Source organism: Myodes glareolus, chromosome 27 (assembly GCF_982192425.1).
Source record: "Myodes glareolus chromosome 27, mMyoGla1.1, whole genome shotgun sequence".
NCBI classification, from domain to species: Eukaryota; Metazoa; Chordata; class Mammalia; order Rodentia; family Cricetidae; genus Myodes; species Myodes glareolus.
In genome coordinates, this window is record NC_142052.1 from 2,071,094 (window position 1) to 2,085,592 (window position 14,499).

General features: G+C 45.7%; 1 protein-coding gene across 3 annotated transcripts in view; it reads left to right on the top strand.

Moving 5' to 3' along the window:
- Positions 1 to 14,499, top strand: part of Napepld (N-acyl phosphatidylethanolamine phospholipase D) — a 42,349-nt gene that overhangs the window by 24,583 nt on the left and 3,267 nt on the right. For all 3 annotated transcript variants that reach the window (XM_087902388.1, XM_087902390.1, XM_087902389.1), the window contains exons 3-4: positions 2,971 to 3,617; positions 7,622 to 7,736. In XM_087902388.1, coding sequence (XP_087758514.1) covers positions 2,971 to 3,617; positions 7,622 to 7,736 — 762 coding nt within the window. The remainder of the gene's footprint in view (positions 1 to 2,970; positions 3,618 to 7,621; positions 7,737 to 14,499) is intronic.

The window sequence follows — 14,499 nt, forward strand, 5'->3', positions numbered from 1 at the left end:
CCTTTTGTCTAAATAAGAGAGTTCTAAGCCTAATACAAAAGTATATACAATAAGAACAAATATGAGGTATAAAAATTAGAATTACAACCAGCTAAACAGTATCAAGCATGAAACATGTGATAAATGTTTCAATAATTATCTTATCCTAAGGAATCTAAGTCTTGTATTAGAAATGGCTTGGCCAAGTCATGAGAGGAAAGTAACTATGACTATCTATGACTAACTATGATGATAGTTCTCATCAAAGACTTGAGAAGAGAAATAATATTAATTGAGTAAACAGGAAGTGCAATCAAGCAGCTTCCAAAATATGCAATAAATGGCAGAGACAACTGTCTACCTGGGCAATCACCCAAAGTCTCATTTACAAATGTTGGAGGAACCAACTTTGGCTAAGGCCTAAAGTAACTGACAGACCATTTTCAGAGAAAGAAAAATTTCCAGATCCATCTTACCCTCTCTTGGCAAGGTTTGACAGTCTTTTTTCTTGTATCCTGCTTGTCCTGTCCGGATACCGTGCATTTTTGTCATTGGTTGAGGCATGGGTAGTTCTTTGCCCAAAGGCCAGTTTTGCCAAGAAGAAAACAGTCTTCAAGTGGGGTGTCTTCAGTGCTCAATTGATTGAGGAATAGATTGGCACTGCCACGTTGGGCGCCATTCTGTTGGTTGAGGCTGCTCGTTGATTTCTGGGCTGCCCAGACCTGAGATAATCACTTAGAAACTATACTAATTACGATACTGCTTGGCCAATAGCTTATGCATATTTCTAGCTAGCTCTTATGTAAAAGGAATGGCGGGCTGCTTCCCGCCGCCCGCCCGGCTAGCTCTACCCGAAATAATTACACGGAAACTGTATTCTTTTAAACACTGCCTGGCCCATTACCTCCAGCCTCTTATTGGCTAACTTTCACATATTGATTCAACCCATTTCTAATAATCTGTATCTCACCACCAGGAAAGATTCAGCATGTCTGACCTGGCAGCTGGTTCTGTGGCGTCTGCCTCATTGCCTTCTTCCCAGCATTCTGTTCTGTCTATTTCACCCACCTATGTTCTGACCTATCAGGCCAAGCAGTTTCTTTATTAACCAATGAGAGTAACACATAGACAGATGACCCTCCTGCATCACATATGCTTGCAAGTGCCTGAGGGACTAGAAGGAAGTATGGATCCCTTGGTGTTGTGTGTGACTGTGAGCAGCCTCATGTGGATGCTGGGAACAGAACCCAGGTCCTCTGAAAGACAGCCCTTAGCTGCTGAGCCAAGCAGCACCTACTTCTCTTTCTCTCTTGCCTCCATTTTATCTTTTTAATTTTCTTCCTTTGTATTTCTTGGTAAATATAAATTTTTTTCTGATCCTAATTGTAAAATTTGAGAATTAATTGAAAAAAAATCTAACATTCATTTGTTCATTAATTTATCCAAAAATATTTATTGATCATGTCCTGTGTTGTAGTCAGTGAACCAGGCACTAAGAATGATCCCAAGCTATAAAAGACAAGAGATTGAGTCTACATTCAGACCAGAAGACCTACAGGAAGCTTGCATTCATAGAAGCATGCACGTCCACGGGTTGCGGGTTGGAGGGGGATTCCACTTGCAGAGAGAATCAGGGATGCTCCCTTGGAGGATGTACAATTTAACAACGGTGTCACAGGACTGAGAAATGGATCAGAATCATGCAGAGTTCTGAAGCTCGGTCCAGGAACGGGAAGTATTTCCCTGAGTATGGGATAGACAGTGTGTGGGGGTAAATAGCATGAAGCATGGCTGGGAGGACTGGCCATGCCTTGGGCAGCTTACTGTTGGGCAAGGGGATGAGATGGGGCTTGTCAGGGAATCAAGGGCAGTGAAGACTTCCAGCAGGGAAGGAGTTAAATCTTACCCACGGGTACACGGATTTTGTTGGATTATTTATAGACAGGTCTTACTGTATTGACCCAGGCTAGCCTTGAACTCTTGGTCTTTCCTCCTCGGCTTCCCAAGTCTGGGATTATAAATGCTACCTACCATGGCCATCTTGGTATACTGTTGAGGACTGTTAGGTCTCTTGTGTGTGGAAGGAGCGGGCACGGAGACAGCTGAGCAGTCATGAGTGCTCTGATGTGTCTAGCTGCTGCTCAGGATCTTACGTCAGGTTACCGGCTGTGCAGAAATACAAGAGATGGACAAACCTGGTGTATGCTTGGTCGCTGGGGTTGGGACACACTGTCTTTTGGAATATACAGAGGGTGTGTACTGCGAGCCAGCCGTGTTGATGTGGTACCGTTATACCCATCTCCCAGACGGAGAGCTTAAGCTCGGAGGGCTTACAAGACATGGCTGCTGTCTCTGCCTTCCCCCCGTGGCCAGGCCTTCTCTTTCAGACCCTCTCGGTCTTCGTAGTTTTCTTTTCACCGTTGTCAGCCTGCCTCGTAAAGGTGAGAACTGAGGGGAACCACTTATGAATGTGATATCCCTCCCAGGAATCAGCACAGTGTTTTGCTTTGCCTTTTGTGTGCTCAGGAAGTAAGCTCTGTAAGATCCGAGGGTTAATGTCAGTTGCCGTCAGCTTCCGTTGTGAGTTCTCCGGGACTGGCCTGCATCTGAGGCTGTTTTCCGGCAGCAGATAGGTCACCGGCTCAGTGAGCTGACAGCCGCAGCGTGATCGCATCTAGGCCATTCTGCTGCTGGCGCTTCCGAAGACAGCCTTCAAAATGCAAACTTAGCAGTTCCGAGGGTTTAAAATTGCATCTTCCTTTTGCTTCTTGCATTCGGGACGAAGCAGATTACAAAACGGTGGTTCTTAACTCACATCTAGAAAGGAGCAAGTGCACATGTTGAAGAGAGGAGCAACCATGGCAGATGCTGTGGATGACTTCAGATATCCCCAAATAGTTCCCCAGTGGAATGTAGGTCACAGTGTTTTCTGGGATGACATAGCATCCTTCCACCCCCTAAATGCCTCCTTTTCCCTTTTTATCTATACAGGAACTTGACAAGGAGCTCCCAGTGCTTAAGCCGTATTTTATCCATGACCCTGAAAAAGCTGGGGTGACGGAGGCTGGCTTACGAGTCACGTGGCTGGGCCACGCCACACTGATGGTGGAGATGGAGGAGCTCATTTTCCTCACGGATCCCATGTTCAGCTCCCGCGCCTCTCCCTCGCAGTACATGGGCCCGAAGCGATTCCGCCGCCCGCCATGTACCATAAGTGAGCTCCCCCCAATAGATGCCGTCCTTATCAGTCACAACCACTACGACCACCTGGACTACGGCTCTGTCCTGGCCCTGAATGAGCGGTTCGGCAGTGACCTGAGGTGGTTTGTGCCTCAGGGTCTCCTCGACTGGATGCAGAAATGCGGCTGTGAGAACGTGATCGAGCTGGACTGGTGGGAGGAGAACTGCGTCCCCGGCCATGACAACGTCACCTTTGTCTTCACGCCCTCCCAGCACTGGTGCAAAAGGACCCTCCTGGATAACAACAGGGTCCTGTGGGGCAGCTGGTCTGTGCTGGGGTCCTGGAGCCGGTTCTTCTTTGCTGGGGACACTGGCTACTGCCCTGCTTTCGAAGAGATCGGGAAGAGGTTTGGGCCCTTCGACCTGGCAGCTATTCCCATCGGGGCGTATGAGCCAAGGTTTGTACACACGGATGTTACGGGCTATGAGTCCTGATACTGTGTAATTTGTGATTTTAGTGGTGGGCTTGGTATACATCGATGGAAGTTGAAGTTAGATTCATATTCAATTTTATATGAACTCCCCCCCCCTTTTAATCTCTGGGGGAATCGAAGCTAGCCTGGAGGGGAAAAAAAAGAATTTCTGCACCTTGCCGGAGCCCACACACCTTCTGGCTCACTAGTCAGTGCCCGGAGCCATCTCCTGTTTGTCTTCTTCACACTCGTGGGTGACCGGCTTTTACCTGTGACTGGGAATTCCAGTCCCTGTCCTGTAGGTCTTCTGTGGTTAGCAGAGCGAGGAAACACGTTGGCCCATAGCTCTGTGACGCTGCCAGTCAGCGCACAGAATCTGGTCCTGTCATGCCGTTCCCCCTCTCCCGACCATGTGTTTAGCACTGACTTTGAGAGCAGTGAAGGACCACACTGTCACTACTGAAGACCCAGAGGACCCGAATACTGTCTCTTAGGACAGGTATGATTTTAGTGATGTACATGTGAAGCAAACGGATTGTAACAATGTGGGCTGGGAAGTTGGCTTCCTGGGTAATCAAATGAGTGCTTATACAAGCAATTAGGGTGGGGGTGCAGGTCTGGATCCTCAGAACCCACAGTAAAAAACCCTGCCTGACAGCACATTCCTGGAATTCTAGAACTGGGGGGGCAGGCAGAGAATCCTGGGTGTTTACTGACCAGACAGTGTAACCAAAGACTTTAAAACAAGGTGGGGGGCCTGGCAAAATGGGTTAGCAGCTAGAAGCACCAGGTACTCAGGGTAAAGCCTGAAGACCCGAGTTTGGTCCCTAGGACCTGCAGATTTGAAGGACAGAATCTGCACCTGTAAGTTCTCTTTGCCCACATGTGTGTCACACGCAAAGAATGAATAAATGTGATCATTTTTTTTCCTAAAAAGGCGGAGAGGGAAATACCTGATGTTGACCTCTGGGCTGCAGGTGTCCTCATACACATGTGCGCATACACGAACACACCACACATACCAGGTTTTGCTTTCCTTTCACTGCATGTGTGTCATTCAGGCTCCCTAGGAAGAACTGTCTCTAATACAGATACATTGTAGCTCTAACACAGAGTCATCGCATCTCTAACAGACACATTGTGTCTCTAACACAGATACATTGTAGCACTAATACAGCCACATTGTGTCTCTAACACAGATACATTGTAGCTCTAATACAGATACATTGTGGCTCTAATACAGATACATTGTATCTCTAACACAGACAGTATATCTATAGCCTCAGCAGTGCTTGAGACTCACTTGGGTAGCAGTTTGTACACATGGTAAGGGATTGGATAAATCCAGTCTTTTGTTTTCACCCGATATCTATCATTTTATCCATCCGTTTTCTTTTCTTGTAACTAGGGATTGAATCCAGGGTCTCAGGCATCACTGAGCCATATCTCATCCCTGACAAATTCATTTGTTACCCGTTAAGTTCAGGAAACCATTTTTCTTATCCTTATTATTTGTCTGTCTGTCTGTCTGTCTGTCTGTCTGTCTGTCTGTCTGTTTGGCTGTTCAGGGTGTCTCATCCTCAGACACTGCAGCTGGAATTACTTTTCCCGCGTGCGGTGCTGGGGTCTGAATCCGGAGCCCTGTCCAAGCTAGGACAAGCGGGTCTGTTGGCTTTAGCACCGACGTTTTCATTTTAATAGCTAGAGCAAATAAACAAATATATAAATAAATAAATTTCAGGTAAACGGAAGTTAGACGAGAGATAGGATTGTTTAATAGGCAGTAGACACACCAGGACCGTTTCCGTTCTGTCTTGACTCCTGAGTGTCAGGACCCAGGCAGAATGAGGCTTCTGTCGTCTGCTGAGTGGCTTTGTTTTGGGGTTCCCAGAGGACCCAGCAGCTGCTGACAGTAAAATCATCCTTGCGCTGTTGTAGGTGGATGGACTCTTGGGGCAAGCTCTGGGAGGGCCAGAGCACCTATATGGAGCTCCTCTTGGGCTCTATAGTACTGGTTGGTGGTGGCAGACCAGGATGTAGAGAAAACGAAGAAAATGTTTCTCCTCGGCTAAACTAATGGCTTGGGAAGTAGTAAAACGTGTGTCCTTTGTATAAAAAATAATTTATTCTTTCCTTAGGATGACGTTTTTGTTAATTATTTTCTGGGAGGAGTCTGTGAATAGGTGCTGCAGTTAATGTTTTCGTCACTGCCTTGTTTAACCATCACAGTTCCTTTATGGGGTGGATCAGAGTTTACACTTCACAGACACAGAAAGGGGATGCAGGGATTTGAGGAAACCTTCCAAGGACATTGCAACCACCACTTGAGTCCGGACTCGGACTCTGCTTCTGAAGCCTGGGCAGGCTCCAAGGTGTCAGTCAGTCTTCCAGGACTTGGTTACCTGTCCTCACTTATGAGTCTTTTTGCCCAGCCAACACCTCAGTTCAGTTTTACGATGTTTTAAATAAAATACCTTGGCTGGCATGGGGCTTTCTGCCCTTTATCTTTAAGGTTTGTACGCTTTACTCTGTACACTGTTGGTTTTTGAGACAACATGATGATAGTATAGTCCAGTCTTGATTTAGTGTCCCCGTGGAGTGGCAGGGTTATAGATGTACGCCACCGTACCCGGCTGCTTTCGTTTTGCTCGCTTGCGTTGGGTCAGTCTGTGTCTGTGGGGGATCCTTGTTCTATGGTAACTGGAGTTTGGGCTCCAATTCTTTGCCCATTATTTCATTTCTTTGATTCATTACGAAAATTGCAGAGTATCTGCTTTTTAAAGTGATAAGTCATGTTTTTAAAATACAGCATCAGTCAAAAATCAAATATGAAATAAAGCTTGAGACTCTCTTGTTTAGCCATTTATACACACAAGATTTTTGCTTTTTTGCCTCCAGAGAAAAGTGGACTGAAGGGAAATAATTTTACTGACTGTGGATAGGTTTTGCTTCTGTCTAGAATCTTGTTTATTTGCATATATATTTTAAGAGTTATTTACTTTTTTTTTTTGAGGCAACATTTCCCTGGCTGTCCTGGAACTCCCTTTTTAGACCAGGCTGGCCTCTAACTCAGAGATCTGCCTACCTCTCCCTCCCAAGTGCTGGGATTAAAGGTGTGCACCACCATGCCCAGTATAAGATTTTACTTTTGATATTTATTGGTATTTGTGTGTCTGTGTTTTGGTACCTACAGAGGTCAGAAGAGGGTGTTAGCTCCCTGGGAGCTGGAGTTATAAGCCGTTTTGAGCCTCTTGATGAGGGTGCTGGGAGCTGAACTCAGGTCTTCCGGAAGTGGGCAGGGCCATCTCTCTGGCCTTGCTTGTTCTCTCACAGTCTTGGCCCGCCTCCAGACAGAGTGGTTCAATTATCACTGCTCGTGTTCCTTCCCTGTGGTTCTCAGTTCTGGCTGCCAAAGCCTAATGCCGGTGTCCCAACCTAGAGCAGTTACATCAGGATAATGGAGTAACTTTTCACTGTAAGTTTCCTGGGTGAGCTCCATTGCGTTTGATGGCTGAAAAGTGGCTGAAAGCAACCCTGCTGCTTGCTGCTGCATCTGCTGCTGATTGGGTGAGATTCCGAGGCTTACTGACATCAAGTCAAGTGAAGGACTGGGGGGGGGGGCGTGTAAAAATAGGCACAGCGAGCTGCTGTTTTCAAATGTAGTCCTGTGAAGAGTTTTTCGGTTTAAATTTTATTAACTATGTATATATGTGTGCCTCTGTGTGTGTGAGTATTAAGTGTCCGAGGAGGCCAAAGACATTGGATGTCCTGGAGCTGGGGTTGCTGATTTGTGAGCTGAATTGTGAGCTGCCTGATGTGGGCACGGGCACTGGGAACGGAACTCAGGTTCTCGGCCGGGGTTGTGCGAGCTCTTAACAGCATAGTCACCTCTCCCGATGTGCAGACTGTTAAAAGCTGATCAGATGAGACGGTCATTCGACTCTGGACTGTTTTCCAAGCTGAATTAACAAATTGCTGTTTTTCATCAGGTGGTTTATGAAGTATCAACATGTTGACCCAGAAGACGCTGTAAGGATTCACATCGATGTTCAGACGAAGAGATCGGTGGGAATTCACTGGGGAACTTTTGCCTTAGCTAATGAGGTAAGTGTGATTTAAACAGACAACTCAGCTGTGACTGCGTGTGTGACTGTTGGTGGGATTTCAGACAGCATGCCGTGGACTCGAATTCCAATCAGATATCACGACCACCACGTAAGCTGGAAGGACAAAGCATACTTAATAGTGAAATAACACTTGAGAGCAGTAGGAATAAACCCCATGGCCTGCTGCTTGGGGGCTAACTTTCATAGTTAATGAGGCATGTGCCTCCAACATCCGTGTGTGGTATAGAGAAGGAACCATCATGCCCCCATGCTCTGGATGGCTTATGTTCTGCTAGGAGCTAGAAGATGCGGACGTTGTATACTGGAGGGTGGACATCTTTTATAAAGATCAACTGGTCTCAAAACAGGGAGGAATTAGGAATCGTTTCATGAAAGGGGGAATTGTTAACTTGGCCACAGGCAAGAAGAAAGGTATTTGTTTCCAGAGGAAGGAAGGGCAGAGCATAGTCTGGGGGCAGCAAACATGGGAGAGGAGGAGTTTGTTCAGCAGGAGAGTGGGTGGTGGAGAGTCATGGGAGAAGAGAGCCAGAATGTGGGGCTTTCTAGAACTATCTTACCCGTTCAGTTCACTTCCCCCTGTGTTTGTTATCTCCACGAGAGTAATTGGCTTATTTAGACTATATAGGAAGAGCTGACTCTTCCTCAGGGAACTGATCCCCAGGCTCTGCTGGCATGGGTTCTAGAATCAGGAAGTCTACGGAAATCGTCTCTTCACTCCTGGGTTCGAGCCCAAGCAATGCCAAGAAAGGGGTTAGAAGTTAATTTCCCCTGTTTGGCTCTCAGTGACTACTTCTGTCTCCCAGGGCCTCAGGAGACCTGGTGTTTCCTTGCTGTTTTTAACCCTCTTATTCTGCTTTGCTTCCTAAGATACAGTTTGTTCCAAAATTACCTAATACATGCGATGCTCATTTCCCTATCCCCTAATTAAGATGCGATCACCCTGAGTAATGCAGCAGGTCTTTAGCCATGCTGCTGGAGGTGGAGTGGAGTCATGCATGAAAACCTACAGCTCTAGGAGGTTTCCATGTACATGTGAACGTGGGGAGGGGCAAACCGTTGCATTTGCATACCGCTGTTTGATGGCTCTACCTGTTTGCGTGTGTGGATGCTCCCTGTATGCCTTTTGTAGTGATGGGGTAGCAGTGTGTTACTAAACCTTTGTAAGGGAGGGAATGATGGGTCAGCTTGAGCAAGTGGGCAGACAGAAGTGCTCTTTCCTGAGACCATTTCACAGCCAGGCAGTGTGAACACACCTTAATCCCAGCATCTGGGAGACAAAGGAGGTGGATCTTTGTGAGTTCGAGGCCAGCCTGGTCTACACAGCGGTTTTCAGAATAGTTAAACCCATGTAGAAAAACCCTGTCTCAAAAAACCAAGAGTGAATCATTTCGCTTGGTTTAGTTGGGTTTTCTTTTGCTGTGAAGAGACGCCATGACCGCAGAAACTTTTCTAAAGGAAAACCTTTAGTTGGGTCTGACTTAGTTTCAGAGGTGTAGTCCATTGTTGTCATGGCGGGAAACATGGTGCTGGAGAAGGAGCTGAGAGTCCTACATCTTTTGATCCACAGGCAGCAAAAAGAGACTATGTGCCACACTGGGTGTAGCTTAAGCATATGAGACCTCAAAGCCCACCCCCACAGTGACACACTTCCTCCAACAAAACCACACCTACTCCAACAGGCCACACCCCTAATAGACCCTGTATTTAAACATGTGAGTCTGTGGGGATCGTTCCTGTTCAGACCACTGCATCACTGACCCCTCTGAGAATTATGCTCGCTTGCTCCCTGAGCAGTCTGGTCCCCATAAGTGGCCACTTGAGCATCTCAAACAAAACAAAACACCAAAGGGAGGTTTGCTTATGCCGTACCTTTATCTTTATTTCTTTCATCTTTCCTTCGACTGTTTTATAGTTACCAGTTTTCTCAACTGACACAAAAGCATGGAAGTCAATGGGATTTTTGATGTACTTAGCCCATAGTTTCTAAATATTTGGTGTTTCGTATAAGCACTGGAAATAGCTGCTCACTGTGATATAAGCAGGATCAGAGGTCTGTAACTTGGCGGCACCCTGAAGTCCTGTATGTATGTGCTGGAGCCACAGACTGTACAGCAGAAGTGCAGCTGACGGACCAATAGACAGATCCACGGGACGTGTATATATACACTGCATATGGAGAACCCTCTTACAGAGCTTCGGGAACACCTGTCTTTTGGAGAGTCACTGTCGATTCTGTAGAACTCTCCTGAAATCATGGCACTTCTCCCTCCTGTAGTATCCCAGCAGTGTATAAATCATTTGCTGAGGTAGCCTGACTTTTCCTGTATGAGCAACCGGATAGCTTGTCCCACACCATGAAGCCCCGGTGTGAAAGCATTCACTCAGCCAAACCTTTGTTCTCATAGTCAGATAGATCTACATAAATCTAGTCCACCACAATTATCCTTATTGACAGGGTTCATTGACAAGAAAGGAGCCCTAGGCAGGAGGCACTGAGCAGAGAGTATGTCTGCTCTCACTGACAAACAGGTCTGGGTGGCTCTGAATTCTCTAGCAGCAGACTCAGGTAGGTGTAATCTACTGACCTTTGCTCTGCCCTAACAGGCTACTAATATTCTGTATATACCCATCATTACCTTGGTTTCAATTAACATATGATCATAGCTCAGGAAATTAACTGTCTATGCCTTTACCCCTAGAGATACAGGAGAAAGGCCTGAGTAGCTAACCCAACTCCTTCTCACCTGGGCGCTGGCAGACACCCTGCTGGAGTTGGAAGCAAAGTCTCCAAGGAGATACCTTTCAATTCAGCCAACTAGACATTGATGAAAATCAAGCACTTTGCCTTCCTCCCAAGCCCGCAGGTTGCTATGGTTACCACGGCTGTGTTCCCAGTCACCAAGGAAGGAAGCAAAAGTGTTCAGAAAGTGCAGTAGCACCGTTGTGTTTTCTACAATTATTAGTCACAAACTTCTGGCATAACTGTTACCCTTATGAAATGTGGTCAATTAGAATTTTGTATTGATTCTTAATTAATCCTATAGACGGAAGTTTCTGTCCCACCTGGTCCCACAGCCATTCAGTTCCAAAGAAACACACAGAGGCTTATATTAATTATAAACTGTTTGGCCTGTTAGCTCAGGTTTATTATTAACTAGTTCTTGTGAGTTAAATTAACCTGTAATTTTTATTCGTGTTTAGCCACATGGCTTGATACCTTTTCTCAGTACAGTGTTCTCATCTTGCTTCCTCTGTATCTGGATAGTGACTGCAGACTGAGCCTTTCCTCTTCCCAGAATTCTCCTAGTCTGGTTGCCCCAACTATACTTCCTGCCTGGCTACTGGTCAATCAGTGTTTTATTAAACAAATGCAAGTGACAAATCTTTACAGGGTACAAGAGCCTTACCCCACAGCACATCCTCCCGGTATCTGCTGGGAGCTTCACAGCCATGCCCCTCTGAGAAGCAGGCACTTGTTTACCTGTTTCTGTGATTCTGTGATTCCGTGAGATGCTTGGAGTTGTTAAATGTCTGTGGAACACCAGAAGAGGAACAGTGCAGAACAGAGAGCATAGGAAGAATAAAGGGACGTGATTAAAAAAGATTCATGTGAGTTAATTCATTTTGTTTACTCTCAGGCCCAATTAGCCAGTTTTTGCCTGTTAATAGCAAATCTTTCTGAACCCTAAGAGGTTTAGTGGATTTATCTCCAACATAAACCTCGATGTGTGTGTATGTGTGTATTAATGTTGGTGTAGCACTCTGTAGCTACATAAGCTAGCGTGTGTTAGCTGACCTGGGTTGTGTCATTACTAGATTCTGCTGGAAGCGGATTGTTAAGCTGTTGACTGTTTTGGGATGCAGTTGTCCAGGGCTGGCCCCTGGCATTTGATGGACCCCGAATTCAGGGGCTCTTTTTCCTCCCCTTGCTTGTTTTCTCCAACTTACTCACTTGCGTTTCCGTAGGTGCCTGATTCCATGACTGTGAGTGTCTTTTTCTCCTCTGTGCTTGGATCCTGAGGTATCAAATCTAAGTCACCCAGAAGTGTTTCTTACCTAACTGTAAGGCTGGTCTCTAGGTGGTTAGAATAGCCAAGAGTTAACCCATGAAAAAGCTCAGATGCTGTACATTATAGGTAGATTAAAGACAGAAAGTCTCCTTCCAGCCTCAACAGTATAAAAACTGTACCAAGTCCTTAATGGCATCATGCTTGACCCTATAGTTAGAGATCGTTATCAGTGTAGGGCGACTGTAATCTATACTGTTGATCAAAACTGGAAAACATGGGTGACAAGAACTTAACAAAAGGAGCTATTTCTCTCTCTCTCTCTCTCTCTCTCTCTCTCTCTCTCTCTCTCTCTCTCTTTTGGTTTTTCAAAACAGGGTTTCTCTGTAGCTTTAGAGCCTATCTTGGAACTAGCTCTTGTAGACCAAGCTGGCCTCAAACTCACAGAGATCTGCCTGCCGGTGCCTCCCGAGTGCTGAGATTAAAGGCGTGCACTACCACTGCCCAGCAAGGAGCTATTTTTCAATGTGGAAAGATTTTATTATTTTGAAATATTTTTAAAAATAAATTACATCTATTTTTGTGCTATGTGTGTTATAGGTATATGATATTTAATATATATATGTATAATAATATATATTAGACAAACAATAGATTCCTCTTATCTGCCATCCATTAATAAGAGGTTATCTCCGAGAGCATAAATAAGGCTTCGTTAAAACCGAAGTCATTCTTTCTGAAAAGTCATTGACAATGACACTGGGACTTGTTTCCTCTGCATATACTGGATTTTTGAGATCCAGTCTGTTTGGATACTCACCTTCCTGGTCCTGGAGGGAGGGGGGAGGAACTTGAACTTCCCACAGGGCAGGAAGCCCTGACTGCTCTTAGGGATGGAGAGGGAGGAGTAGGGGGAGTGGGGGGAGTGGGAGGGTGTTGGGAGGAGGGGTGGAAATGGAAACTTTTATAATTTAATAAACTTTGGGAAAAAAAAGGAAAAAAAAACCGAAGTCATTTAGCAGTTAGTTGAATACTGTCAATGGTCCTCTGAATGTGGCCAGAACTATATGGAGGAAATGTCCGTGTGTACATCACAGCCCCAGGAAGTGTTTCCTGGCTTTTATATCTCACTGGTCACCTGTTCTCACTATTGCTGGCTCTTCATCTCTGTCCTCGTGGGCACTGATGCAGGCAGCAGTCCTGCCTCACAGTCCTGCAATAAGGAGATGCAGCCTAGCATCCGGCATGCAATCTAGTTTCTTCTAGAGACCTCCATTTACGTGTAGCTGGGATTGTGCGCCACAGAAAAGAACTTTTTCAGGTTAAGTCAGAATTTCAGACAACTCCGTGATGGCCTAGATTTCAAGTGCAGTTAATGAAGACGTGTTTGGGGCTGTACAGACGGCTCGGTGACGGCTGGGTGATACAGGAAGGCTGTAAAGTTTTAAAGTTTGCTTTGTCTTTAGCCTCAGCTGTTTTATTCCGTCTGGGATGCTGCTGAGGAAAGGGTGTAATTGCTGAGCAGGCAGCCCTTACTGTGCAATTGTTAGTTGTGTCTAGAGTTTCAACAAAACCATAGGGGGAGACAAACTGGGTATTAGTGAAAGAGCTCTTCCCTTTCTCATGTGCCCCTAGTTACCCTAGTTCGTGTCCTGCCCCTTTCACCTCCGTAGCCCGAGTCCTGTCCTCCAGTCACATTTACAGGTCAGCTGTCTCCTCCTGAGCTAGAAGCTCCTCCCTCCCGCCCCCACAGATAGCTCAGCCTTCAGTCCTGGGCACTACAGAAGACCTTCACAGCTCGAATCAAATCACCACACATCCCAAGTGGCTTGGGAGCCTCATGTTTGGGGTGAAAGCCTCAGCTCTGATGTTCTCCTACAGCACCCCAAGTAAGCCAGCCCTTTGGGTGCATATTTAGAGGGCACTGTCTCGGAACGGCCTCTGAGATGATTGTATTTAAAGTAAACCTCATTCCCAGCACTCTTCTCTTCCCAGAACACAGTAACTCCTCAGAGACCTTATTCCTTTGTCTGTGTCTGCATTAGAAGGATAAAGACTGTTGTCTGCTAGTCTGCAATCCTGTGGATCCTACAGAAGACAGTTCTCATAGAAGGGGAGAGACACACTCCCCAGGGACTATTAGTTCAGAAAACTTCTTTTTTTTCACTTCCAAATGTTCCAGTCTTTCTAATTAGGGAAAAACAACAACAACAACAAAAAAAAACACCAAAAGACCCTTGAATGAATTTTTTTAAAAAAGCTATTTTATAGCAGAGATTTAGATTAAAAGGGAAATAAATAAAATAAAAAGTTGAAATGGGGCTGGAGAGGGGATGGGAGCTGGGTCTGGGAGAAGGTTGGGGGGATACGGAGTGAATCTGTTAAATAAATTGTATGCATGTATGAAATTCCCCATATGAAATATTATTTATTTATTCCTGTGTGCATACCTCTGGTGTTGTAATTACACACTCACCAATTTGGTTGTTTCACCCACATCACACTGATTCTCTAGTTTTCTGTGTGTGTGTGTGTGTGTTTTAATTTGTTTTCATGTGCATGAGTTTTTCCTGCATGTATGTCTGTACACCACCACATGTGTGCCTGGTGCCCAAGGCGTCCAGAAGAGGGCATCCGGTTCGCTAAGACTGGAGTTAGACAGTTGGGAACGGCCATGGGGTGCTAGGGATTGAACTGGGACCTAAAGAGCAGTCATGCTCTTAACTGAGCCGT